The 26,256-nt window shown below is 46.8% G+C and overlaps 1 protein-coding gene across 3 annotated transcripts in view; it reads left to right on the plus strand.

The window, feature by feature from the left end:
* LOC119405277 (vinculin) overlaps positions 1 to 26,256 on the plus strand; it is a 61,318-nt gene that overhangs the window by 28,072 nt on the left and 6,990 nt on the right. Inside the window, exons 13-23 of one of the 3 annotated variants that reach the window (XM_037672091.2) lie at positions 625 to 690; positions 2,842 to 2,953; positions 4,388 to 4,585; positions 5,873 to 5,964; positions 6,155 to 6,245; positions 12,750 to 12,818; positions 15,278 to 15,408; positions 16,329 to 16,444; positions 20,512 to 20,635; positions 21,929 to 22,019; positions 23,187 to 23,225. In XM_037672091.2, coding sequence (XP_037528019.1) covers positions 625 to 690; positions 2,842 to 2,953; positions 4,388 to 4,585; positions 5,873 to 5,964; positions 6,155 to 6,245; positions 12,750 to 12,818; positions 15,278 to 15,408; positions 16,329 to 16,444; positions 20,512 to 20,635; positions 21,929 to 22,019; positions 23,187 to 23,225 — 1,129 coding nt within the window. The remainder of the gene's footprint in view (positions 1 to 624; positions 691 to 2,841; positions 2,954 to 4,387; positions 4,586 to 5,872; positions 5,965 to 6,154; positions 6,246 to 12,749; positions 12,819 to 15,277; positions 15,409 to 16,328; positions 16,445 to 20,511; positions 20,636 to 21,928; positions 22,020 to 23,186; positions 23,226 to 26,256) is intronic. The other 2 variants (XM_037672093.2, XM_049419244.1) reach the window with 2 other exon arrangements.

Raw genomic sequence — 26,256 nt, forward strand, 5'->3', positions numbered from 1 at the left:
CCAACGAGGCGGAGTTAGTTTTTACGAGTCCCCAAACCAGGAAACGCCACCACGGCGGCATGGTTTGTGTAATTTAGCATCGCACGGAAACAGATGTAATCGTGCCCGATTGAGCAATAAACGAGAGAGTCGCAAGCCCTTTGAGAGATTTTAAACCAGACAGCCATCGGCTTTGCGGGCGCGAGAAGCGATAACCACCCGAAGGACGAAACCGAAACCAGCCACGCCGCACGCACACGCTCGGATGCACAAGCAAAAGCCGGCGCGCCGCTTTGGAAAGGAAAAAAAGCCCCCAAAAACGGAGATACATCAGCGCATGACAAAAAAAATGCACGTATTCCCGAAGCGTGGCAGCACATGCCAGGCAAGAGAAATGATCGAAAAAGGTGCACATTTTAAACATACGGGCAATGCCGTACATGTACGGCAAAAAACCCTTTGGTGCCTGTTAGGTGATTCCGCACATGTACGGCGTAAACCCTTAAAGGGTTAACAGTTGTTTATTGTGAGTCACTGTTGACTTTTGATGATGCAATGTGCATATGAACACCAGTGGTATCGGTTTGGCAACCTGTGTGAATTGTGGATGTTCCTCTAACATTCTTCTTCTCTTTTCCTTTTCAGGTGGAGAGTTTGACTCCACAATTAGTGAACGCTGGTCGTATACGGATGACCTACCCAGACAACAAGGTATCAGTTCAGCTTTTATATTGCATGTTGTTGATAATTACTAAGTTGTATTACTAAGCTTCTATCCTTAGCAGATAAATGTCGGCTGTAATGATGTGACTTTCAAATACGTTTTAGTGGAATTGACCTCCACTGTCGAATGTTTGGCACCGGCAAGAGTTTGATACAAGTCAAGTTCAGCAGTGCGCAGCTACAGATGATGCGCGGCCGACCCACCTGGTTTTGCTCATATTGCAGCCAATGCGGCTGCTGTGAATAACATTACATTTTTACGTTTGTGTTCGATTATTGCAACAAGGTGCTGTCGGGTAGCAGCTACGGTAACAAAGCACGGTGGCTTGTGAGTATCGACGGTCAGTACTGAAGAAGCATTGTCAGCCACAAGTCTTAAACTAGGCTAATGAGTGTTGATTTCATTGCCCTGGTTGGTGATCACTGGCCCTAAGTTTGCTGGGGATGCTTAAGCTTTGATATAGCCACCAGTCCTAAGTTACCGAATGGCGAATTAGGATTGGCCGCTATACTTGGCAACTTAGGATTCGCAACCTAGAAATGGCTGACAGGTCCTCTGCTCTGGTGTATTTGAACGTCACTTAATCTTTGCTTACTCATCAGGCTCATGCGTTTCGTGACACCACTGCCAAAGGGTGCATTTGCATCTATTCAGCAACAGTTGTTGAAATGAAAAAAACAGACCCTTCCCATGAAATCGCATTTTCCAATGTCATTCTTGAAGCCTGCTGCATATATTGCATAGTTAGCTGCATGTTTAGTTGCATAGTTAGTGGCATGATTACAGTCAACTGCCGATTTTTCGGACGCCCGATTTTCCGGACATGCTCGAAAATTCGGACACTTACGCGGCACCGTCACCAGCCCCATAGACTTCAATGTATTGGAACGTCCAAAATTTCGGACGCTGAAGCTATTCCGCATCTGATTTTTCTGACTTTCTGGCCAAATTGCAGGTCCGAAATGCATTATTTGAAGCCCCCACCTCTGCCGTGTCTATCATCTCGTAGGTTCGAACCAGCGATTTCGAGAGTCTATCTGTTTGAGACAGCAGGAGAGTCCGAAAGTCAGCTTTGCCGCAATGCTGAAGCGTTATGGGGTGAAGCAGACCAGAAATTCAAAGGGGCCACTATCGCGGCCGTGTGGCGATGTTACGGATAAGCAGCGGAAATGCACGAAGGCATGATGGCGGCAGCTGGCAAACGCGCCAGTACGGCTTAATCGCTGACAGCCCTTACGATAAGCATCTTCAGTTAACTGCTCGGTAGTGCACGTGGCCTAGTCCAGTTGCATGCGTACTGCACGCATTTAATAGGTGAGAACCCAAATGCGCCGCACCGCCAGTTCCTGCTGCCTCTTTGTGCGAGACCGCTAAGTGCGCCGCATAGACGCGTTGCCTTCGCGGACGAAACCAGCTCGCCATTGCCGCGCCCGTGTGCGCTCAGGAACTAAGTGCGTATCACGAACCCTTTCATGATAAATGCATGCGTACGATACAGCAACAGTAAAGTGACGGCGTCAGCTTAGTTGGCGATGTGCTGCACACAACTAGAAACGATCGGCTTGACACGGCAGCAAATGCTGCGTATCGGCGGCGATTCAGCGATCTGTGTGCGCATGTTACATGCGCGCACGCATCGAGGAAAGCAGGACGAGTCGTCCGCTCTTCCGCCACAGTCTTCGTGTTCTGCGTCATCGTTTACAAACGCTTCATGCGAGATAGCCGTAATCTATTCCACGCTTTGCTGTTATCAGCGGCGTTCATCATGAGATGCAAAAGTGGCGGTTGGCACGTACATAGTTAAGCGGGGTTCGCGGCAGGTACCGAATGTATTTGCGAGAACCAGGGCGCGCACCAAAATGCCTGATAATTGTACTGGGAGGCATTAAAGCTATTTCGGACGTGGCTGTGGCGATTTGACCACTTGAGCAGAATAAAAAAGCATGAACTTGTTTTTTCGGACGATTTCGCGGTCCCTAGGGAGTCCGAAAAACCGGCAGTTGATTGTAGTTGCCTAGTTACTTCCACAGTTTGTTGCTGAACAATGACAAACAAGGAGTTTAGCCTTGTTTTACGACACCCGAGTCCTTGTTTCGTGTTGGAGAGAGTCTCCCCTGAGTGCAGTTGTGGTGTTTCAGGCTGCGGACGAGCATTTTGAGAACCTGCACAAGCAGTACTCGGAGAGCATGATGCACATGCGGAACCTGGCTGATGAGGCCACCGACACTGCAAGCTTCGTCAAGGTCACCGGTGAGTGGGACCTGCTCACGATATCGAGACGTTTGTAAAGTTGAACGCCTCTACGACAAACGCAGAATAGTTGAACGAACACATCAGTTTTTGCCCATACGTGCAAGACGAAAAGCGTCAGATGAATGAATTTCCAGTTGTTCAATAAAAACAGCTTTCTTTGACGCTCCTTAAGCACAAGTTTTTTTTTAAAGGACACTAAAGAGGAAAACGATTTTTCTCATATTAGTAAATTACTGTTTCACGATACCAAAATCACTAGCCTTGCTTTGAGAAGATGCTTGGTTAGCGAGAAAACATGCAAAAAGAAAATGCGTGTGGCAACACCACTTTGAAATTCATGCGCCAGTCGCCTTGACGTCATAGATTTTGACGGCATCTACTGAGTCCTAGATCGTCTTTAATTGGTAAAAACAAAAGTACACTGTCTTCTGAGGTAGCCAGAGACTTAGCATACCAAGTGTCATGAAATCTTGTTCAGCCAGTGTGGACAAAATACCAAAAAGCCCGTCGAAATAAGTGACATCACCATCGGAGACTTCAGCGGGAAATTTAAATGTGAGGCTTTTTGACGTCGATTTTTCTTGTCTATTATCCCTTTAACCGTTTTGTTTTTTGAGAGGTTTTCTGTCTAAGTGTTTTTTTTTTCAACTCGATATTGAATATTTTGCTTCTGAAAAGCAAGTTTTGACTGACGAAAAAAATTGGAGCGTATATTAAGTAAAACTAGCATGACAAAGTGTATTGTCCCACGGCGTATTAGTGTTTTTCGCGATTCGCAAAATTATGTCATCGTCGAGAAACTGGCGAACATAATACATCAAGTCTACAAAGTAAACTTTGGTATCTGAGTAACTAGCGCCTGAAGAGCTGTACGAAGATGAAAGGCTTTTTTTTCCCGGGACGATGCACGAGCAACGCACGCATCACCTTCACTGGACAACATTTTATAAACACAAGTCGCAAAAAAATGTGAAATGGTAATTAAAATAAAATAAATTTCGTTTATTAAAATAAAAGAAATTGCCAAGCAAGTGCTGTCATCTGTGAAAAGTGACACGTGAACTACTTGGTAATGAGCGAGTCTCGTTGGAAACGCTCATGGTGCAATATTTTCTTAAGTGGACGAGCCGCACTCATCCAAAACGGTTTGGGCACAGTTTGGCAAGGACGAGCTGTGCTCGTCCAAAACGGTTAAGGTGTTAACAAACCTACGGTGGTGGAAGTAACGACACTAGGGTTTTCAGAGTGCAGTTTATCAGTCTAACCAAATTTACTGTCTCACTTTCGTGTCTCTTTATTAAGGGTCCCCACGTGGTCAGAATTACTAACCCGGAATTAACCCGGAATCACGAGGCACTACAGCGTGCCTCACGATTGTACTGTGGTTTCGGCACGTAAAACGCTGGAGCTCTACATTTTTGATATGCACAGAGGACATGATCCTGAAGCACACTGAGCTGTGCGAGGACGCCATGGCCCGCCAGCTTCCCCAGCAGATGGTGGACAACACGTCCAGCATTGCCCGTCTTGCCAACCGGGTCCTTATGGTCGCCAAGCAGGAGTCGGACAACTCCGAGGACCCCATCTTCATTGGTCGCGTCAACCAGGCCGCCGACAGCCTGCAAGGCAGTGAGTAGATCATCTTGTGTGGGCCTTGCTGGTGCCCAGTACCTTATTTACTGGAGTGTAAGGCAACTTCACTTGTACTACAAGAGGTGACTTTCCAGTCACTCAAAGTTTCTATGATTAAAACCGCAAATGAACGCGAGATGCACGAAAGAAAGAGGTGGTACCTATATATAGGAAGTACTAATCACAGTTTGGAAATTGCTCTTCATTGCTGTCTCAGATGGAGCTTTCGTGGTGCGACATTCTCGGGCATTCACTCGTGGAGACAGTTACACTTTTGGAAAATGTTTCGGGCAGGCACCAAACACATCAGCAGCATACCACTTTCACAAAATGTCACAGGACTTGGCATTGCACACGACCGCAACAGTCTTTCTGCAGCTGAGCCCCTTGCACGTAGGGCCAATAGTGCTGTTGGCCATTTACAAAACGAGCCAAGTCCCATGAGAGTCAAACTATGCATGCCCGAAAGTAGTTGCTCCGGAATGGACTTGTTTTTCACATCGTAAAGCTTGTTCGAGATTGAGCACTTCTTAAATACATCACAACTATTTCGTTTGGAAGGCTGTGCCAGGCCACGATGGTGGCCACAGAGCGATGGTGGCCACAGGCCCCTCCTAGTGGCCTTGCAGTTAAAATGAGGCGCATAAACAATTTTATCTTCAACACTGCTTAGTGACGTCGAGCAGCTGAGCTGTGGCGAATTTCCCCAATCCTTGTCTCTCAAAGCAGGCGTTGTACACCACGTATTGCTGTGCCGTAGTGTCATGAATAAACAGAGTCACAGCGTTCCAAACGGCAGGGTGCTGCAGCACCATAACAGCAAAGGTAGTGCCAATCCTATCCAGGAACAGGTTTTGAGTTTGGTCAGCTTGTCTATGAGTTGAATCCAAATGTACATGTACAGGTTACCAACACAGCTCTAAAAAACGTAGGATTTAGAATATTTGATCTTAAAATGATTCATCTTACCATTATTCGTATGTAATTGGAAGGTTGACTTCAGCCAGGTAGAGTTATGAAGAAGCATGCGATACAGTCAAGTAAGTACTGCACTGTTCTTTACTGTCTGGTTGTTTCTTTACAGGTTCTTGAGTCTTTCTTACTTTGAGAAATATGAACCAGCTGATACAGCAGGAAGTAGTAATGTGTAGCACAGTAGTTAAGATTAGAATGGTAGCTTTGACCTCTGAAACAAAACTCTTGACAGTTGACTGAAGCCCTTTTTGTTGCATGCAGTATAGTTTGTGTGACTTAGTTTTCACATTCTTGTGGTGACCTTTTCAGCGGTCACACCCATGATCCAGAATGCTAAGCAGGTTGCTACCCGCATCTCGGACCCGGTGGCCCAGTCCCGCTGGAGGGAGTCCAACAAAGCGGTCAGTAAGGTCCAACTACCCATTAAAACGTATTCACAGTGTGGATGTTTGCACATTGATCACAGTCCTGTGGTCCTATAGTAGATAGAAATTTGGTAATGGGTACAAGCCTGGTGTGCCAAGCCCCAAATGATTTAAATGTTTGGCTTGCGTCACTGTGTTGATGCGGCAAACTGCACGTTTTCTGCAGCTCATCAACGCAGTTGGCCAGGTACGGCAGGCTGTGACGGTGACGCCCGAAGAGGAGCTCCTTCCGCACCTCATGGGACTGCAGGCTAACGGTAAAGCCAGAATGACCTTTCTGTTTCTTTAACGTGATTCCATGCTTCGAGAGTCTTGCAAATGCCAGTTTTGCTGACGGGATTGTTGACTGTGCTCAGAGCTTGCGGTGTCCATCGAGTTTTGGGTCACACAAGTGTTATGGTATGCAACTGTTATATGCTTGTTTTAAAACATAAAGCTCTAAATGCCGTACGCTTGTGATGTGTTATGTCATCGCAGCACGAGGTTTAGGGAGATGTTGTATTTCAGTGCTTGTCATAAGTCTACTGTGCCCTAATGTTGGGGTGCAATTTTGGCACACCCTTCATTCCTGGTTATGTCCTCAATGACCTGCACTTTGACTTACTCGTTTTGCCTTGGAAATGTGGATTTTCTGTTTACTGCTGTGGTATTTTCACTGAAACTTTTGTAAACCATGCAGCTGGACCTGCGGAATCGTCTACAATATCTGTGATGATAGGATAGCACTGCTAGAGTGATGATGTCGTTGGAGTAAAAGAGTTTGTTCATGTTTTTTTATTTCAGGAACGGGTTCTACTATCTTTGCTTTAGTATTGATATAAAGTCGATAAGAAGTTTTCCTTAGATGGGGCAGCGTTATCTTTTCCTTACAATATGATCAAGCGTTTGACGAACACTCATCTGGCGAGGGAACATACTGGTGCAAAAAAAAAACATGCACTCGACAAGGTAAAAAGTTCATTCTTCATTTTTACCTTGGCGAGCGTATGTTCCTTGCACCACTTTTCGTTGCAATGCACCGCACTGCTTGGACTGCATTCCGTAAACCTCTGCTCTTGTCTTCTTCATCTTCTTGCCTTCCGTATCTCGGTGGGCCTCCATCAGCCAAGCCAACCTGTGCGATCTCACGACATCAAGGTTCCCAACTTTAACGAAATGTTTGACGTCAAGATCGAAGTGCCGCCGGCCGAGAAGCGTCCACCTCCCAAGAGAGGTACAGGCATCCGCAAGAAATTGGCCTGGGCTTGATTCCACGCTTGATTCCATTTGTGGCATGAAAAGAAAAAAAAAAAGGCGGTCTGGGGATCACCCTGGCTCCCGCCCACCCGTTTGACGTTGCTCGCTTTAACACCCCCAATGCCTAAACGTGTTTGCGGGTGGCTTTGCATGAATGGGCGTTTGCGTCCTGGCAGTTTTGGATGTTCCGCACTTGGGTAGGTTATTTGCACTTGCGGCTGAACTGCGAAACAAGGTGTGACCCGCTTTCTGAAACAAGGCGCACTGCTGTTCGTTACCTTACCTTTAAACTATTGTTACCTTATGTCTTGTTACCACGCATCGATTTGCTTTCCGAAAGGCATCGCTTTCATCATCGACCAGAGCGGTGCCTCGTTTGCACTCTCTCCGGTTGTTGGCACGGCGAAAACTCGAAAGTGCAAACATGATTTTCTTGAGCGTGCAGAGTAACTATGCCGGTTGTTGAACCCATTTCCTGCCCTTAATGCAAAGGCTGGTTTTCCACGCTTCGTTGGCTGCTCCAAATTTTGTGACACATCTCGAGTGAATTGTTTATGCCTTAACAGTTGGCGTGTGATCCCGGCTGCAAACTGCGTGGCAGCGACCATAACACCTGGTTTTGACTGCCCTTCGCGCAGTTTTACTCTTGCGTGCGCCGTTTTTCGCTTTTAAGTTCGACACCTGTGGGTTCTTCCTAACTGTAGTGCTCGAACACGAAGCCCAAACCTCCCTGATGCCATGCCCCTCGTCGCATTTTATGCAATTTCTTGTTATTGTCCTCTTGTATTGCCGTATTGTGAACGAAATGTTGGGTGCACTGTCGTAATACTTAATGTCGCATGAGACTTATGCCGCTGTAGAGCCATACAGAGGCATGAGCTTGACAGCAACAGCAGTAATGTACACTCAAACCTCATTATAACAAAATCGCATCTGCCACGAAAGTAACTTCGTTATATCCGAAAATTCGTTATACAGTCGACGTCCGATTTCCCGGACCCTCAAGGGACCGCGAAAACGTCCGAAAAATCGGGCAGTCCGGAAAAACGAATGCACGTGAAAACGCACCTTTTTGGTAGGTATTTTTCGCTGACGGAGAGGGTCACGGCCGGTGTACAAGATTCCCATTGCAATTCAGCCAATGCATCGTTTAGGTGGCTCTGAAAAGAGCCGTTTATATAAAAAAAAAAGACGACGTGGCCGGCGCTACCTCATAGGTCAGCACTTCGGCGCAAAGAAGTCGCTTATTTTCTTTTGCACGGCGTTCCGCTTGCCCGCGATCATGTCTGCCTCAATTTCAGTCAACGTCATGTTGCCGCTGTACACCGATGACAGTGTCATCAGTGCTCGCGTCAACTCCGAGCTCGTTGGCTGTGTAGGAGCTGGCTCTTCGTTCTCGGTGTCGGAGTCGTCGGAATCTTCCGTAACTTGACGAATGATTTCGTCATCGGTCAACTCCGCACATAGCTCGAGGTCTTTGTCAGCGTCGGCGAAGCCCTCAAAGGTTATCCCTGCTGGAATCGACACGCCAGCAGCGCACAGATCGTCGAAGGCAACGTCCGCGGATGGCAGTTTGTCACACACGCTGTCCACTTAGGGCGAGACGGCCGTCTCGGCGTCGAGTGTGAAGCCCGCGTGGTGAAAACAGTTCCGCAGAGTCTCTTGCGTAACCGCCTTCCACGATTCCGCTAGCATGCCGACGGCAGACCTGAGATCAACAGCTCGACGCTCGACGAAAAGCGCAGCACGAAACAGCTAGGAACTCAGTGGATGCTGAAGGTCGGGAAACGTGATCACTGAAGGTAGCGCGCAGCAGCAAACGATCAACCGCAGACACGACCGCAGAGCTGGGAGTGCTGACAAAACACGTGAACGAACACAGTGAGGTTTGGCTTGGGTAAGCTACGGCTGGCAAAGGATTGACACGTGCTGTTTCGAGGTTACGGCAGCCGCGGCGCGGTGCGGCGGTGCTGCTGGCCACACCTGCGATGCGAGTATGGTGGGTTCGAGGATATGAAAACAGCCAAAATGGCGGCGTCAGTGGTGACTTTGGGTCGGCGGTTAACAGTAAAAAGTCCAGGAAATCGGATGGCGAAAGCTATAAGCGTCCGGAATTTCGGACTTTTTAATACATTGACTCTATGGGGAACTTGACGGTGCCACAGATGAGTCCGGGAAATCAGGCATGTCCGGAATTTCGGGCGTCCGGGAAATCGGACATCGACTGTAAACGTTTATTTGTAACACTGTAGCTATGACAGGACTACAGTGAAAGCTCGTTAATTCACACCTCATTAATTCGAAATTTTGGATAATTCGAAATGGTCGCCGCAGTCCGGTCCGCAGTGCATAGGAGACCATGTGTAAAACGATTTGTTAATTCGAACAGAAATTGCCGCCTCTACGGATAATTCGAAGCGCGCGCCGCCGAGCGTCATCATCGTCAAACACTAGTGGAAGCTTTTACGGCCGAACGATAGGTGGCACGACCGGTTTTTTCGAGCTTCAAGTGGCCTCCGAGCAAAGCGCGAGCAAAGTATGGCCTCCGAAATCCAGGGAGCAATTTTTTTTTTTCCGTAGCCCTCCCGCTATCTCAGCGCCTGGCGCCACTTGTATACGCGGAACCCGCGGGACGCTGAGGAGTAGGCGGAGTAGTCCTAGCAGTCCTAGGCCGCACCCGGCAGCGTCACTATGTTCCTCGAGCACGTTGTTCGTTCACGCCGTCAAGCCGTCTTATTCCGCATCGAAGTTGCAAGATGCCGCGGGGAAACTACTGCGCGAAGACTGTCAAGGAGAAGGTGGAGATTTTGCGAGAGGTTGACCAAGGGAACTCGAGCAAATACGAAATTGCGAGGAAGCACGGCATACCTCCGAGCACGTTGTCAACCTACATACGCAACAGGACGGCCATTGAAAACGCCTATGAAGCCGAGGATTTTGGCGCCAGTCGAAAAAGGCTAAGGACAGCGAAGTTCCCGGAACTGGAGTCAGCTTTGATTATCTGGGTTAAAGAAATGAGAGCCCAGAGTATCGCATTGAGTGGCCCTATCATCATGGCCAAGGCAGCCGATTTCGCCCTGCGCTTGGACATTGAAGACTTTGTCGCCTCCGAGGGATGGTTTCATCGTTTCAGGGAGCGGCACAATCTCGTATTCCGCACGTTATCCGGCGAGGCAAAGGAAGTGGACGCCGAAACATGTGCTACTTGGAGAAGCGACACCCTGCAGCAGTACTTGGAGAGCTACTCACCACAGGATGTGTTTAACGCTGACGAGACAGCGTTATTTTTCAAGTTGCAGCCAGACAAGACGATCACCTACAAGGGAGACAGCTGTGCCTGCGGCAAGCGCAGCAAAGAGCGTGTCACTGTTCTGGTCGCCGCAATTATGACCGGTACGGAAAAGGTCCCCCTTTTTGTGATTGGCAAAGCACTCAAGCCACGGTGCTTCAAAAACATTCGGTCACTGCCGACGGAGTACGCCGCAAACAAGAAAGCCTGGATGACAGGTGACCTATTCAGGAAGTGGCTACTGAAATTCGACAGGCGAATGGAACTGGGCGGCAGATGCGTTCTTCTTGTCGTCGACAACTGTTCGGCGCACAAAGTCGACGTTGAGCTGAGAGCAACAAAGTTAGTGTTCCTTCCTGCAAATACGACTGCGGCCCTACAGCCAATGGACCAGGGTGTGATAAGGAACATCAAGTGCTTTTATAGGCGTCACATGCTGGAGAGAATGATTTTGTGCACGGGCGACAGGAAGGACTTCGGCATTACGCTGCTCACTGCCATGCACATGTTGGTGCGCGCATGGGAACAGGTGACCACGACCACAATCGCAAACTGTTTCCGCCACAGTGGATTTGCAGCTGGAAGTGCGCAGGATAGTTGACGTGGACGGGGCTGAGGAGCTCATGCCAGTGGCATTGCGCGACACTCTTCGGGGCGTACGTTTTGCCGATTATGTTGAAGTTGACACCGGTGCATCGGTGTGTGGTGCCCTGACTGATGAGGACATTATCGCTCAAGTAGCCGGTGCGCAGCCTGTTGCTGAAGAGCCAGAAGGTGAGGAAGACGAAGATGACGAAGCGCCTGTGCGCCCGTCAGCTTCTGCGGTGATGGAGGCACTTAATGTGGCGCGTCTCTTCTTCAGCTTTGAAGAGGGTGAAGAGGATTCCCTGCGCCGCGTCCGCGCGCTGGAACAGAGAGCTGCAGCTGTGGCATTCAGAGAAAAGAAGCAGATGGTCATCACCGACTTTTTTGGCCAATAAATATTTTTCGTGCCCCCACCCCCGAAATCCACCCATTTTTGCTCACTTTCACTATTTCGAATTTTGTTAATTCGAAATTGCTCAGCGTTCCCGTGGAATTCGAATTAACGAGCTTTTACTGTATTCTTCATTTACTTCGTTATAACCGATAATTCGTTATATCCGTGTTCGTTATAACGAGGTTTGAGTGTAGAACACTGCTGTGTCATATTCTTCTCAATGCAGCGATACCATTGGGTACCTTCCCTTTCAACATTGGATACTTCCCCTTCAGGATAGAATGTCAGATTGATTGATTGAATAACTTTATTGATAGAAAGTCAGATGTACATGGAACATTTATGCCGGTCTTGCATACGGTTACTGCCAACTTTCGCTAAAGGCTGTGTAAAGCACCCATAAAGGTGCACTTTGAATACGGTGAGTTGGCATGAAAATCTTAATTGCCCTGCGAAGGTACTGCTGTACATCTTAACTTTCAGAGTTGACTTAGAGAAAAGGCGATAAATCTGGCATAATTCTGGTGAGCGATATCCTAGTGGCAGCCTCACTGGAGGCTTACTGCAGTCCAGCCCTCACTTTAGCCATAGCCATAGCCTTTAGCCATGGGATTTAGAACTGAAAGTTGAGCTAGTTTGTTCTGCGTTAAGTGCATTGTAAGAGGTTCCAGTTAAAAAACACCAAGAACGAAAGCAAGTGGATGCTTCCAGCGTCTTTCTGTCCACTTGCTTCCTGTCTTGGCATTTTTTCAGCAAAATTTAATAATACGTAGCTCATACCACCAACAAACCAAGTGCTGTTTGATATCACAGTTCTTCGTAACCGCTCCCAAAGCATTTTGCAAGTTTAGTGCAAGGTGAAAGTGGTTGAACGAGCTGGTGTTAAGGTTTTTTTTTTTTTTTTTCAGGAAAGTGCTTAGCCAAAGAGTGAGTGCTCATTTCCCAAACAAAACGCCTTCGGGGCCTCTTTTTCGAAGAAGTAATTAAGGACTGAGTGGCCACTTCAGAATAATGTAACATGTAATAGTACGCATTGGTGAGACTGTTGGTATATGACGGGGAAACAAGCAATGCTGAAAATGTGGCTATACAAAACTTCGTCGTGTTTCCTTCTTTGTGTAGTCCCGCTTTCAGCGTGGCTTGTTTCATCACAGTGGCATGAGCAGCACTTTAGTGCTGACGTACGCAAATGCACAATTCGGGTTTCGTCCGTGACTTTGACCCGTGGCTGGCTTGATCTGTTCCTCGTTCAAACAGAGGTGGTGGTGGAACCACCCATTCAGAAGACTACAATTCCCAGGCAGTTGCAGGAACAAAGCTACCCAGGTGGGACAGGCTGGAATGGTTTTACTCTCCCAATTCCATGCGGGAATTGGCCTAACCGATTGCTGAATTGCTGCCCCCCCCCCAATTCTTTTTCTCAACAGTCTTGAGAATGAGTTTTTCTGACGCGTGCTTTGTTTTCAGTCTTGCCAAAGAACTAAAGGCCCCGACCTCTCGAATGCCCCGGTTTCCGAGTTTGACTTTGGATTGGATTGGGTTTTTACACTCTCTGACCTGGATTTTGCCTGCATTCGATTTTGGATTTGGTTTTTAACTTTCCTGCGCGTTACGGATTGTTTTACGGTACCATTGAGCCAATGAGCCTTGCTGTAGTATACCTTCAGTTCTGATGCTGAAGCCATTCGTGTAAGCATTAAATTTTTTTTTTGCTATTTGCAAGCCTGAGTGTGCATGTGCTTCAATTCAAGCATGAGAAGAATCGATGCCTGCTGTTTTGTGCATCCAAGCTAAGGCGACGTGAAGTTGCCTTCGTGGCTGTTTTTGCGGTGGATCCGACGAGTAAAGAAAGGCTTGAGTCGGCTTTGTGCTTGGCTTTGACCGTAAATGTAGAGACTCTATCCGTAGCTTGAGTCGCAGCACTTTGCGCTTCGTGCGTATCAATGCACTTGAGAATGTGAATGTTGGAATGTTTAGAATGCGAATGCTGGAATGTCTCATAGTGCCGTCTTTGGTTTTGTAAAGGTGGTGATATGCATGCATCTCATTGATTGCTTGATTTGCTTTTTTATGTCTCCTGTTATTTCTTTGTGTTTTGTGTACTCTCTTTTCATAATTGTATGATTTTTTTTTTTACATTGATGTCATCTAAGGTACGTTGATGTCATCTAAAAGAAACTGTTATGCACCAGGGAGGTGCAACCACCGGGGCATAAACCGTTGACAGTGCAAACACCAACTCTTTGCTATACTATGGCGCTATCCTTAAGAACTGACGCGACGAAAACAATTAGCTCATTTCTCTCTTTGTTTTGTGTAAATTTCTCATTCAGGGTTGTGGATTGCCATGCGTTATGACAGGTGGCCTTACTGGAACAAGTACAGTGAAGGAATCCATGCCTCAGCACCTATAGCAAAGTGTTGACTAAATTGTGCCATTAGTCATTGCTAAGATTAGTACACAGTTTATTAATTAAGTGCAAAAACCTTATTTCCGATGTCTTATGTGGTTGTTACATTGCTAAAAACAAGCCATCTCGTTTCTGAGGTTATTGTCCGTCTTTGCATTTGCACTGGCGTTAATGAAGGAGTTATTCAGTATTAATATTTGATGTAATGAGCCTGTGCTAAAAAATGAGAGGGATAAAAATCACTCTCATTATCCTAACGAGCACATTGCTGCCACCCTGAGGCTTTGCCTTTTTCTCCTCTTCTTACATTTTCACCGTCAGTCTTCTGTCAGTTTACACTTTTATCATGTGTTGACAGACTCTCATTTAAGCAAAGTTATCACGCCGTGGCTGAAATGCGCACCCCACTCATGGTTTCGTCTTCTATGTTTTCTGATATTCGTAAACTTTGCAGTGATGCCGCAACTCAGAATTGCAGACACGTGATATATCTGTTCCAGGCACCTGCTTAGGTGTGAAGCAAGAAAATCGCTCTCCTCAATCTCGCATTCTCTTCAACGGGATCAAAATAAGTGTGTTCTGGAAAAGTTCGAGTGTTTAATCGACAAAGATTAACTAGAAAGTCCATCAGGAAGAAATGTTTATCGGAGCTGAACAAACTTATTTGTGTTATAGCTTCAAAAAGTGCACACATAGCAAAGTACACCGAAATCGCAGTGCTTGCTCGGTTGCTCGGTTGCTCGGTTATAAGCTTATTTGATTGCATGGGGTTGCAGATTTTGACGTTTTAGAATTTCCAGCTCTAGTTTGTATTTGAGGACACCTCACTCTGTGACTGTCTCCAGCAGCTTGTCGATAAGTGGTATCCTAATGGCATTAACTGTCTCCAGCTTTAGAGTAAACAGAGGCTCTGATAAGACTAGCTTGATCACTAGTGCGTACTCTGGGGTCCTTCTGGATTGCTAAAAGGACGTTGTATGCTACAACAGGACACTGCTTTATTGCTTTGGTTGTGTAAATTTTTCTTCGAAAGCAGAGTATTATGTTGAATGAGTTGGTGCATAGGTTATCAAGGTAATGTGTTGCAGTGTAAAATAAAACTTTAGGGACAGAAAATGGAGAAGACTGGAAGAGTGCCAGACTTTTGACTCGGGTTTTTGGACCTCAGTAGAACTTCACGTGCTTTCAGCTTCCTGTTCATTGTACTAAAGACTGAGAAAAGGTGAAGTAATTATTGTTAGACTTTGTGGAAAGAGCTACTACCAATACTGTTAAATGCTCTACTTCAACGAAATAAAATACCTGCTAGGGCCTTACAGACTATAAAGTGAAAGCGTGAGTGCTGACGACCTGGGTCTTTTCGACGCATTCCAGAGGAGGCCCCGCCACGACCCCCACTGCCAGGCTCTGGGGATAGGGCCCCGCCAAGGCCGCCACCACCGTGTGAAACCGACGATGAGTTTGAAGAGCGCTTCCCGCCACCTCAGCCAAACCAGCCAATCATGGTATGCCAACCTATGGTGACCTTACCACAGTGTTGTGCTGCATGGTGCATGGTGCACAAACATGGTGCACCACAATTAAGATACGCATGGCCATCTTTTGCTATATGTGCCAGTAAAAGTAAACAATATTTTTCTGTCACCCAATTCAGTGCACAGCAATGTAGTCCTCACAAGGAGCAAATATTTCTTTGCGTTTCAAAAAATTTTGCTAGATGATTGAAGCATCTTGGTTGCTGTACATCTGCCTGTGGCAGGTGCAGTTTATGAAATAGACCTCGAGCTTAGCACTCCCCCTTGTTTGTCCTCCTTCTGTGTCTGCTTTCTTGTGCTAAGTTACAATAGCTCGAGGTTTGTCTGAGCAGTATAAACCAACTAGCTCAGCAACAAGCTTTGCTCGGACGCGAAGCTGCAGCTGCAGTCCACCACGCGCACCGTGGCAGTGCTCGGGCAGCTGACTGTAAACGATGATGTGACGTATGAATGCACAGATGCTCCCGAAATACCCCAGTCTTGTCACAAGGTGGCGCAGCACTAGCGCTGTCTTTCGCCAGTTTCCATAAGTTGGAAGAATCGGTTCTCGCGGTTGGGCACCATGCGAGAAAGGCAACAGGTCGGCACAGGCGATGTGTGGGAAATTTGAAATGTCGGGGGAATGCAAAGAAAACTGAGCATTCAACGGAAGGAATAAGGCGCAAACGAGACGAACACAAGAGGTGTCACGTACGAATGCCTACTAACAACTGATTTTCAGTTGTTAGTGAGTGTTTGTCATGTCACTTCATGTGTTCATCTTGTTTGCACCTTATTCCTTCCATTAAACATGCACGAACTAGCCCAACAAAAAGTTCTACCTTAAAACTGAGCTTATTTGAAGACATATCCTCTCCGAGCTGCAACAGAGCATATATTTGTCTCTACAGATAGCAGCGCACGGCTTGCACCAGGAAGTCCGTCAGTGGTCCAGCAAGGACAACGAGATCATTGCGGCCGCCAAGAGGATGGCCATTCTTATGGCCCGGCTCAGCCAGCTGGTCAGGTGAGTGACTCGTTTCACCACGTAGCAATGTGGTCTTTAGTGTAGCAGCACCTCAAGAGTCGCACCACAGTGATCACAGACTTGGCCGTGCACCAAGGTGCTGGTATTTTATGGTTGAAAATTGCCACAAAGGCCTCTGAGGGTGTCTGCTTTATCAGGGAGACAAAGTTGTGTTTACTCTTTATTCCATTTGTTGTAATGTTATGCCATCGGGTTTTGACTGAAGAGCTCAGTAACATCCCTTAACATTTATATTCAGCGTTTCCTATAAGTTCGCTTTCTGTGAATGAGGCGGTGTAAATTGAAGTCTGCTTTAGCATGGGAAATGTCTCTTGGTACAAAGCCAGTGATGCCACGGCCCCAAGAAACCTCCGGCCACGTGGCTTATTAGTTTACTGTGCTGGAATGAAAAGCGTGTTTCATAGTTGTTTCTGTCCACGGAGGGTCTTCTTTTAGGTCTTAACATAAAAGAAAAGTGCTCAGTGCCTCAAGGCTAATACAGTCGAACACGGATATATCGAACCCACATATAACAAATTTTCGGCTATATTGAACTCGTGAATTATACCCTTGAAAATCTTTTGTAAAAGTGTAGAAATTTGCACGTCTATATCGAACGGTATTTTTACCCGCCATCGGATATATCGAACGGTATTTTTACCCGCCATCGGATATATCGAACGCCGTGTGAGCTGGAAGGCACGCTTCGGCACTCGCTGAGCCCCGAGACTTTCGCGGCACCACGCCTCAGCCAACACCCGAAACGCTCGAAAAACGTCAGGGCGAGAGGGCTCGGACTGTACTCCTGCTGGGCGCGCTCTCCAACTTGCGGAACGGCTTTTTTTTTCTCTCTCTCTCTCTCTTTCTCCTACGCTCTCCTGCGTTACCGTCGGCTCGGAGAGCAGGAACGAAAGAGCCGGCTGCCTCCTCCTTTCGCCTTTTCTTTTTCTTTTTTTTGTTGCTGTTTTGTGAGTTTTGATCAGCCAACCACAGCCCGCCCCTTTCGTATTTGCTCAGCCAACCACAGCTCGCGCCTTTCGTACATCGCTGCTGCCCTCGCAGGTGGCCCAGGCACCCGGGTAGCCATCGCCGCCATCGCGACTGATCGCGAGCGCTTTGTTGGCGGAGTTCACTTCCATGAGTTGTCGCATACCACTGCATTCCTCTTTTGCGTGCGTGCTCCCCTGCGAGCTCAAAAACATCGAGCTGAAGTTTCTGCTGGCCAGCACGACAGCGAAGCTGCAACTGCTCGACCAGGGCATCATCAAGTCCTTCAAGGTGGGCTGAAGGTTGACCTGCTTTGTGCCATTCAAATGGCGACGGGCACCTGGCGAGACGTGAAGACGGGCACAGTGGCCAACTGCTTCCAGAAGGCAGGCTTCGTGACGGCGGAACTTGCGGAAACCAGTGAAACAGTGACGACGAGCGCATAGCCGACGCATTTCACGAGTTGTCGTCCCTCTTCGCGGCTGCCGTTCCACCCGAAGTGTCTGCGAACGATTTTGAGGAAGCGGACTGCAATGTTCAGGCTGTTGCAAGCCTCGCTGACGAGGACATTGTAGCTGCGGTAGCAGGGACCCAGGATGCCCAGGCCGACAGCTCAAGTGGCGACGAAGATCGTCCGGACGAGGCGTCGGCTACACGCGTGTACTCCGCCGCTGAAGTGGTGGCAGCGTTCGGCACGATTCGCCGTTTTTGCGGCGACATGGAGTGAACCAGGCTGTTGCACCTGGACAGCCTCGATAAGATCGAGGCCAGCGTCTTGCACTTCATTTCGAAGACGAAGAAGCAGGACAAGATAAGCGATTTTTTTTTTTCGTGCAAATAAAACATTCTGTTGCATTGTGTGTGTGAAATTAGTTGTCGTTCTTGAATGCGCCAATTGTAGGTGATCGTCCGCCACTGGTAAGGTCTCGGGGCCTGTATTTTTTTTTATATCGAATTTTTCATGTATCAAACTAATTCGCGATCCCCTTCGAGTTCGATATATCCGTGTTCGACTGTTCTTGCGATCTTTTTGTATAACTAGTGTCAAACTTGACTTATTAAAGGCAATTACGTACAGGTCTAAAGCATCGAAAATTGCCTCCCACTAGTCTCTATCTGCTTTGCCCACTGTAGTCAGTTGCGAGCTAAGAATAAACGTAAGCTCTGCCCTCAGCCAACGCTGTCCCACGCAAAGAGAATTTACAGAGATGCTCCAACGAATTACGTTTGATCATTTTTGTGAGTCACATGTGTTGAAGGTAGTCGCGCTTCCTCTACGGAGACGTACATGTCGCCGGTTTTAGACAGAAAACTTGAACATCCCAGCAAACTTCACGAGAGGTACTGACATCAGTACGCAGCCAAAGATAATGTTTTACTCATAAACGACGAACTTTTATTTGTCGTTACGCCTAGTATTTATGTCAGCAGCGAGAAATTTACCCGTGCTTTGAACGAAAGGCTGCTGGTACGACTCTTTTACGGAGGCGAACGAAGGAAGAGAATTTTCGAGGGCACGTTTCTTTGTCTGGCACGCCCTTAATGAAAAGCAGCAGTTTATGAAGCCACAGAAGGTATAGGGGACGTTAATCGTGCCGTTTTTTTAAGTGTATTGTAGTAATTGTGATATAGATGTGAAGAAAGTAAAGTGTACGAAAAGACAACTTACCGCTTGCAGGGACAGAACCTGTAACCTTCGGGTTACGTGCCGGATGCTCTTACCAATTGAGCTACGGCGGCGGTCATCCCCTCGTCCACATGTCGGGTGTTTTATGTGCATGCAAACCCTGGGAGTGTTAGCGGCACTCACTATGTCAGAATTACAATACACTTTAAAAAAAACAGTACAATTAATGTCCCTATACCTTCTTTAGCTTCATTATCTGCTGGTTTTCGTTAAGGGTGTCTCCTACAGAGGTGATCGACAAGCACACAGTGGTTTTGTGGGTGGCGGTTATAGTTACTGTTAGGGTTGTAACAGACTACAGTAGAACCCCGCTGATACGTTTTTGAAGAGGACCGTAGGAAATAAACGTAAGAGACGGGAAACGCAAGAGCCGAAAAATAGGAAAAACGACAAAATATTTAGTGGTACAGAATTTTATTTCATTGCTTACGAGCAGCACGAAAATTGGCGCGCTCAGCCGCGATCTAGTCGACGTATAGAAACGCGGAGCTGGGTACGGCCTCATCCACAGAAATGTAATCAGCGTATGTGATTTTTTTAACACCAACAGCTGTAGGCATGAAAGAACTAAGCACACGCAATCACGACCAGCGCGGCGAGTCCGACCGCGAACCGCGTGCACGACCATGCGAGCTCCAACCAGCTCGAACTCCTCCCGTCCTCCGACAAATGATGATGATGAGTCTACGCCAACACAATGGCAGAAGTGAATGCCAATCTCAAAGGCCTTGCTTTCGCGGGCAATTACGTCATAGATGCCATGTTTGTGCAATAGAAATCTCAAAGGCTATGCTTTTGTCAATAGTAAATGCCAATCTCAAAGGCCTTGCTTTTGCGAGCAATTACGTCATAGACGCCATCTTTGCAATACGAATCTCGAAGGCGATGCTTTTGTTTGCATCAATCGAAAGATCCTGTTGCTTGCGCCTCTAACGCGGCTAATGTTACTGTCAAAACAGGAAAAACTGCGAGAAAATGCACCATGGCCGCTCTCTTCGGTAGTCACTCGGTCGGCTCCGAGCGCACTTCGTGACGTATCATACGGGAACGGTCCGACAGTTACGACGTAACAGCGGGGTTCCCAATACATTGTATCCTATGGGAGCTATGCCGGGACCAACGGAAAACGACGTAACAGCCGGGAAAACGCAGCAGTGAGGAACGTAACAGCGGGGTTCTACTGTATTGGTTTAGTGAGCTAAATCAGCAGTTAAAATTGAAAGCGATCTGGTGGCTACATCTGTGAACCTCAAAAGGGCCTTTGGCTCAGAAAATACCGAATAGTAACGATTGCGTGCATTGTACTGTTTGCCTCTTATACACAACATGCTGACGGCTGCACATTCTTTAAGCATCTATGCTTTATTGAACTCTGTGTGTATTCACATGGCAGGGGTGAAGGAGGCACAAAGAAAGACCTGATTGCCTGCGCCAAGCAGATAGCCGAGGCGTCTGAAGAAGTCACTCGTCTCGCCAAGGAGCTCGCTCGCATGTGCACCGACAAGCGCATGAGGACGGTGAGTGGCGAATGGCACAGTGTCGGCTTTAGATCGGGAGGGGGGGGGGGAGCAGTGCTGTCACCGTGTTTGTGAACAGGACTTTCCCTGAAGAAGTGATTGGTTGCAGTTGAAGATTGGTTGAAGAGATGATTGGTCGAAGTCACAAAGACAGCTTTGCATCACTCAAACCTCATTTTAACGAAATCGTATCTGACATGAAAATAGCAACGTTATATCCGAAAATTCGTTATAGACATATATTCGTAACATTGCACCTATGGCAAGACTATTATTCATTGACTACATTATAACCGATAATTCATTATATCCGTGTTCGTTATATTGAGGTTTCAGTGCATAATGCAAAGCATGGACAGCAAACAGTAGACTTAGTGAAATCCGACACTTTTGGTTGCAGTACTACAGTTGGCAAACTCTCCCCTTTTGTGCAGGTCTCTGTGAAGTATTTTTAAAACTGTAATGTCTTGTGTTATGTCATACGAACCTAAATTCGAAGTATCCAGGTGAAATTTTAAAAAATTGTTCATCTATGTTATGACTAAGAGATGCCTGGTAGATTGTTAGATTGTTAACTAAGACGAAAAGAGAAACTTTTTTGCACATAAGAAATATGGTTCACGAATCTATAGTAAGTAAATAAGAGCGTTGACATGTGGAGCAGAGGCACATATTATATGCTGGATACTGTGGTAATTCGTTTGTTGCTTTGGGCATCTGATTTAATTTTCAAAACAGGGCGGCCTCACACTGCCACCTGGTAGCTTCCTGTTAAGCTCGGGTTTTAGAGTAACTGGTCCAAAGGAGTAACAGTTTATTTTCAATTCCTGAATTGGGACGAATGCTTTCTTTGTATCTTTCCTCTAGAGTCACGTGTACACCACCTCCGTCACCGTCTGCCTGGCGTATTTTTGTGAAGCTTATTTGAATCATATCTTATTCTGTGTAACCTCAAGGCCTGCTGTTATTGATGGTGGACAAAGGGAAGCCCTGCTGTCAGGGTTGATGCGATCGGGCTTATGTCAGGGCCCCTTGCCACAAATGTAGGCTCCCGGCCGAGTCCTCACTTGTACTTGCAGTTATTAAAAGCGGGCAAATGCGGGAGGCTCCGACGTCGGTGGCCCGTCAAGTCCCGTCAACTTGTCACAGGCTTGATTCCCGGACGAAAACAAACCACCCTGCTGCAAATGTCAACTTCATACGGAGCCTTCCCTTGTTTTTCCCACTGAAAATCACTTTATGCCTTTGTGTTCCTGTAAACCAATTTCCTCGCCTCACTCTCTATCCCTGCAGAACATCCTGCAAGTGTGTGAGCGCATACCGACCATTGGCACCCAACTGAGAATACTGTCTACGGTCAAGGCCACCATGCTCGGCGCCCAGGGTGAGTGTCCTTCATAGATGTAATCGGAGCAGAGGTATCCAGAGTGTTCAAACTTCCCAAAATTTTTAAAGGTCCAGTAAACAGGCTCTGACTTTTTTTTACATCTCCCAAACAAGCTCGCCAATTCGTACAGACAGCCGCGGTGACCAGATTTTGCAAATATTGCAGCGCCGTGCGCCGTGCAGATGCTCCATATCGAAAAAACTATTCCCGCACCCCTCTCCAGTGCCTGTCCAATCCTCGTCGTATGCGCGGTGACGTAATCTTGCCCATGGGCAACATTACACTGCACCGACTTCGTTGATTGGTCCTCTGCACTACGAAATGGCGCCTTGGCTCTGTGGGGATGCGGTTTTGGCCGCGCATTTACTGCGCTTCACCCCGCCACTAGGGAGACTCTAGAGCCGCTCCGACACGACCGAGACGTGCCTTGCATGGTCGCTGGCTCTGTGCCGATGATGTAATTGCTGACGTGGTGTTACATTGCCGAAGTGGGTGTAGTCGCGACAGCAGGCTACACCTAACCCTCTTGGCTGCCGAGAAGAGTAGGAAGGCCGAGCGAGAAACCAAAACCAGCCAAGGTGGGTTGTTCTATACCCTGCAACTTCCTTATTACAGCACCTATTCACAAAATTCTTGCGGTAGCATGTTCACGTCGTGCGAGTGCAAAGTTATCACTTCAACGCACATTTTGGACCGTGGGGTTGTTTACTGGCCCTTTAAAGTTTGTGTTTGTAGAGCAGATGCCTGTCCCAGCTTTCCCAGCAATTCAACGGAAAAAATCCACCGGTGGCATTGTCTTCACTTCGATGTTGCCTTCAACCTCAAATACTAAAGGAAGGCGTTGAGTATAAGTGCCATCATGGGAACTGGTAGCGCCTCTGTGCCCACGTGTGAATGTGGGGAAATTGCTCTATTGACAGTGGTCTTTAAGCATTGGCTTGTATTGAGCCATGAGGGTTGGAAAGTGCAGAAAAACGAGCGTGCTGAAATTCTTTCGTGCCTTGATTAACCCTTGGTAATGGAAGTATGTTTGGAGTCCCGTGTCAAACCATCTCTCATAGTCTGGACGTGATTTCTGTGCATTGTAGCCCGTGGTTCAGTCTAGTCAATCGCAAATAATGGCTCTCGGTATCTCTTGTTGAGGGTGACGCTTGTTTCCCACAGAGCCCATACCGACGCCCGACGGGAGCGAGATTATCTGTGGTAAAAAACTCCGCATGTTCTCCTGTTTGGTGCACGGTTTTGCCGTTGTTGGTACCAGATTCTTGCGCCTGTTACTGGCCCAGTGTGCATTATTATGGAGTGTGTCTTTGTGCCTGTGTTTGACAAAGTTTGAAGCTGAACTGTCGCGTTGAAGCTGTCACACAACCTTATTGACTAATCAGTGCGGACTTTCTCAAGTAAGACAACAAAAAAAGAAAAGAGCTGGAAATAAAGACGGCACCATTGTGACTGCCAAGACGAATGCTCTTTTGCAACATTCCGATCACCCATTTGACCAGTCGCTTTAAAGTTCTAAGCATACCTTAAAACTCTTACAGAATGATTTGCATTTGGCTTGTTGAAATCAGGCACCTGGAGCATATTTGCATAGTATAGTTCATTCAGAGCATACGAAGTGCTCGGAGGCATTCTTGCCCCGCCCCCAACGTGGTAGTTTAGTGGTTAAGGTGTTGTGCCGCCAAGCTCAAGGACTTGGGTTCGATTCCCAGCCATTGTGGCTGCATTTCAGTGGGGAGGAAATGCATTAGCACCCATTGTCGTCGGAGTCAACTGTGAGCTGCAAGACTCCTTGCCAGGACATAGAGTCCTCAAACACTTCTCGTGTAACCGCTGCTGACTAGACAAGTTCGTGACCTTTTAATGCGTAAGGCCTTAACTATACTGTGCTAAATTTACCCGCGTGAAATGGGTGTCGATGAACAGTTTTATTAACGCACTCATTCAGTCACCTCAAGTCACATTCCCTGCGTACAGCTCCCACAATGCAAGTTATTCCTAGTTTTCGAGTTCAAGAAACGTAAGACGCGAGAGAGTGCAGTGTGACGTGTGGCCACTTTCGGCCTCTTAAACTGAAGGAACTCTGAAGAAGTCACCTTTAACAGTGGGTACCCTGTGCGTTGTGAGTTAAGTTTAATGTATATGTAATAGCATAGTTGCTTGAATCCCTCTCCTCGTACAACGGTATTGGCATACGTTCTGCATCCCTCGTATGTTGTGATCATAACTTTAGTGCGCTAGTGTGCATGTTTGTGTGCGTGTGTGCTCATTAACTGTTTATGAGCGAGGACAACACAGCGCTTGTGTTGTCCTCACTCTTCTTTGTCTCGTCGTTTTGCGCTGTTTGCCATGAACATAATCCAACTCGCCCAATTTTCTATCCTTATTTCGTTTATACCCTCTATTCTAATTTTTTTACCTCGTCATTTCATATCCTCGTGTTGGCTCACTATTGCCAGGAATGACATACATAATGGAGTAGTATACATATATTCAAGGAGCACCAGGACAGGTACAAGCAGTTTTACTCATGGAAACAGAGAAACGACAGCAGTTTTTAGTATTTAGTGTGATTTGTGCAATCCTTAATCCTTGCTCATGCTTAACATGGTTGCAGATTTATCGTTGGACGAGTGACTAGCCTGTCCTATCTATGTATGTCTATGTCTGTCAGTCTGATTTCGTGCCCTTTCTCTTTGGCATATTAAACTTAGTTATACATTTCTCACCCAACAGCACCATAAACATAATGCACTAGCTTATTCCTTCATAACCACCATGGCTTCTTCATAAAAGAAGCAGGTGAGGCATGCAAACATGGACACAAGAAACAAGGCAACACAAACGCCGACACGACACATCTTCCTTTTCTCATGTTGTGTTGAATGCACACATTGTTCAAGTCAGATTTGTTGGTTTATTATTATATTTTCATATTGTTTGCAGGTTTTGAGTTCTTTGCTCACTTTTTACATGTTCACTTTTCTTTCTTCCATTTCTTGAAAAAAAAAATGCAGTAAAAAGATGGAGTAAGTAGTGTTTTTGTCTCCGCTTCAGGAACTGGCATACACGCTTTCGGCATGTTGCTTTGTTCGGCAGCACACATTTTTGGGTGACACATGCTTTTTTATTTCATCCTCATGCTGTTCATTTGCACTTGCACTTTCATAAATGCACGTCTTGGCTGAAAATGGAATGATCGTGTGCAAACTGGTCTTGTGGTTCATCCTGCTTGTTCCTTTGTGAACACCGCTGCTTCCTCGTCACCTGGCATGGTTTCTTGCACTGTGTGTGGCTTTTTTTCATTCATACGCGCTTTTTTTTCGGTCACGTATTTTGTTGTGTTCTTGCTTTACGGTGTTACACTGTCTGTTTTGTAGGCATACCATAAGGAAGAAGCAAGTTATTGAGGAATTTATATTCCGCTGCGGATTAGGTGATCTTCAGTCTGCAGTTGTTCAGTAATTCAGCCCGCTGGCACATTTTCTTGAACTATCATTTGTGATTTTTTACCAGCGCCTCGAAGTTTCTTCAAGTCTTGTCAGGTAACAAGTGGACGTTAGCGACACAGGTGGCATAAATTAAAGCCTGTACCTTTCACAAGGAGCACTTTTGCTTCTTGGAAAGGCCAATCAGAATTGAATTACTCAGCCACAATAGGCTCCCTACCATAACCTGTGCAAAAGAGCCAATGACGATCGGGAAAGCATATTCAGGTTGGTTTTGATCACGACTGAAAGTGCCTTTCACGACCAGCTAAGAAAGCCCATTAGAGTTAACAGTAAGGGTGTAGTTTTGTCCCACAACACAGATGCATAGTGTGTCCCAACAGTACATTCAACGGTCGTGGATTTGCACGCGTTCACAAGATGCATTTCTCATGATAATGGATGCATGCAGTGTTCTCAGCTGCACTGTGTGTGTTCATCATGTTCTGACAGGAAACCGCCAAGCACGCATTAGAGGTGTGGGACATCTGTATGAATATTGACTATTGTAGTGGGAACATGATAGTATCCTTCAAAAGACAGGATAGTATTCTCCTACAATGTCGAATACTGTAGAGGCACAGGATAGTATCCTCCTAAATGTGTGCTTCAGCAGGATGCTTTCCTCCTGTAGAACAGGGCACTTTTCTCCTGCAATGTCAACTACTGTAGTTGGACGGGATAGTACTCTCCTAAAGGGCGTGCTTCAGCAGGATACTGTCCTTCTAGAAGACAGGGCAGTTTTC

The sequence above is a fragment of the Rhipicephalus sanguineus genome, chromosome 9, assembly GCF_013339695.2.
Source record: "Rhipicephalus sanguineus isolate Rsan-2018 chromosome 9, BIME_Rsan_1.4, whole genome shotgun sequence".
Lineage (NCBI taxonomy): Eukaryota > Metazoa > Arthropoda > Arachnida > Ixodida > Ixodidae > Rhipicephalus > Rhipicephalus sanguineus.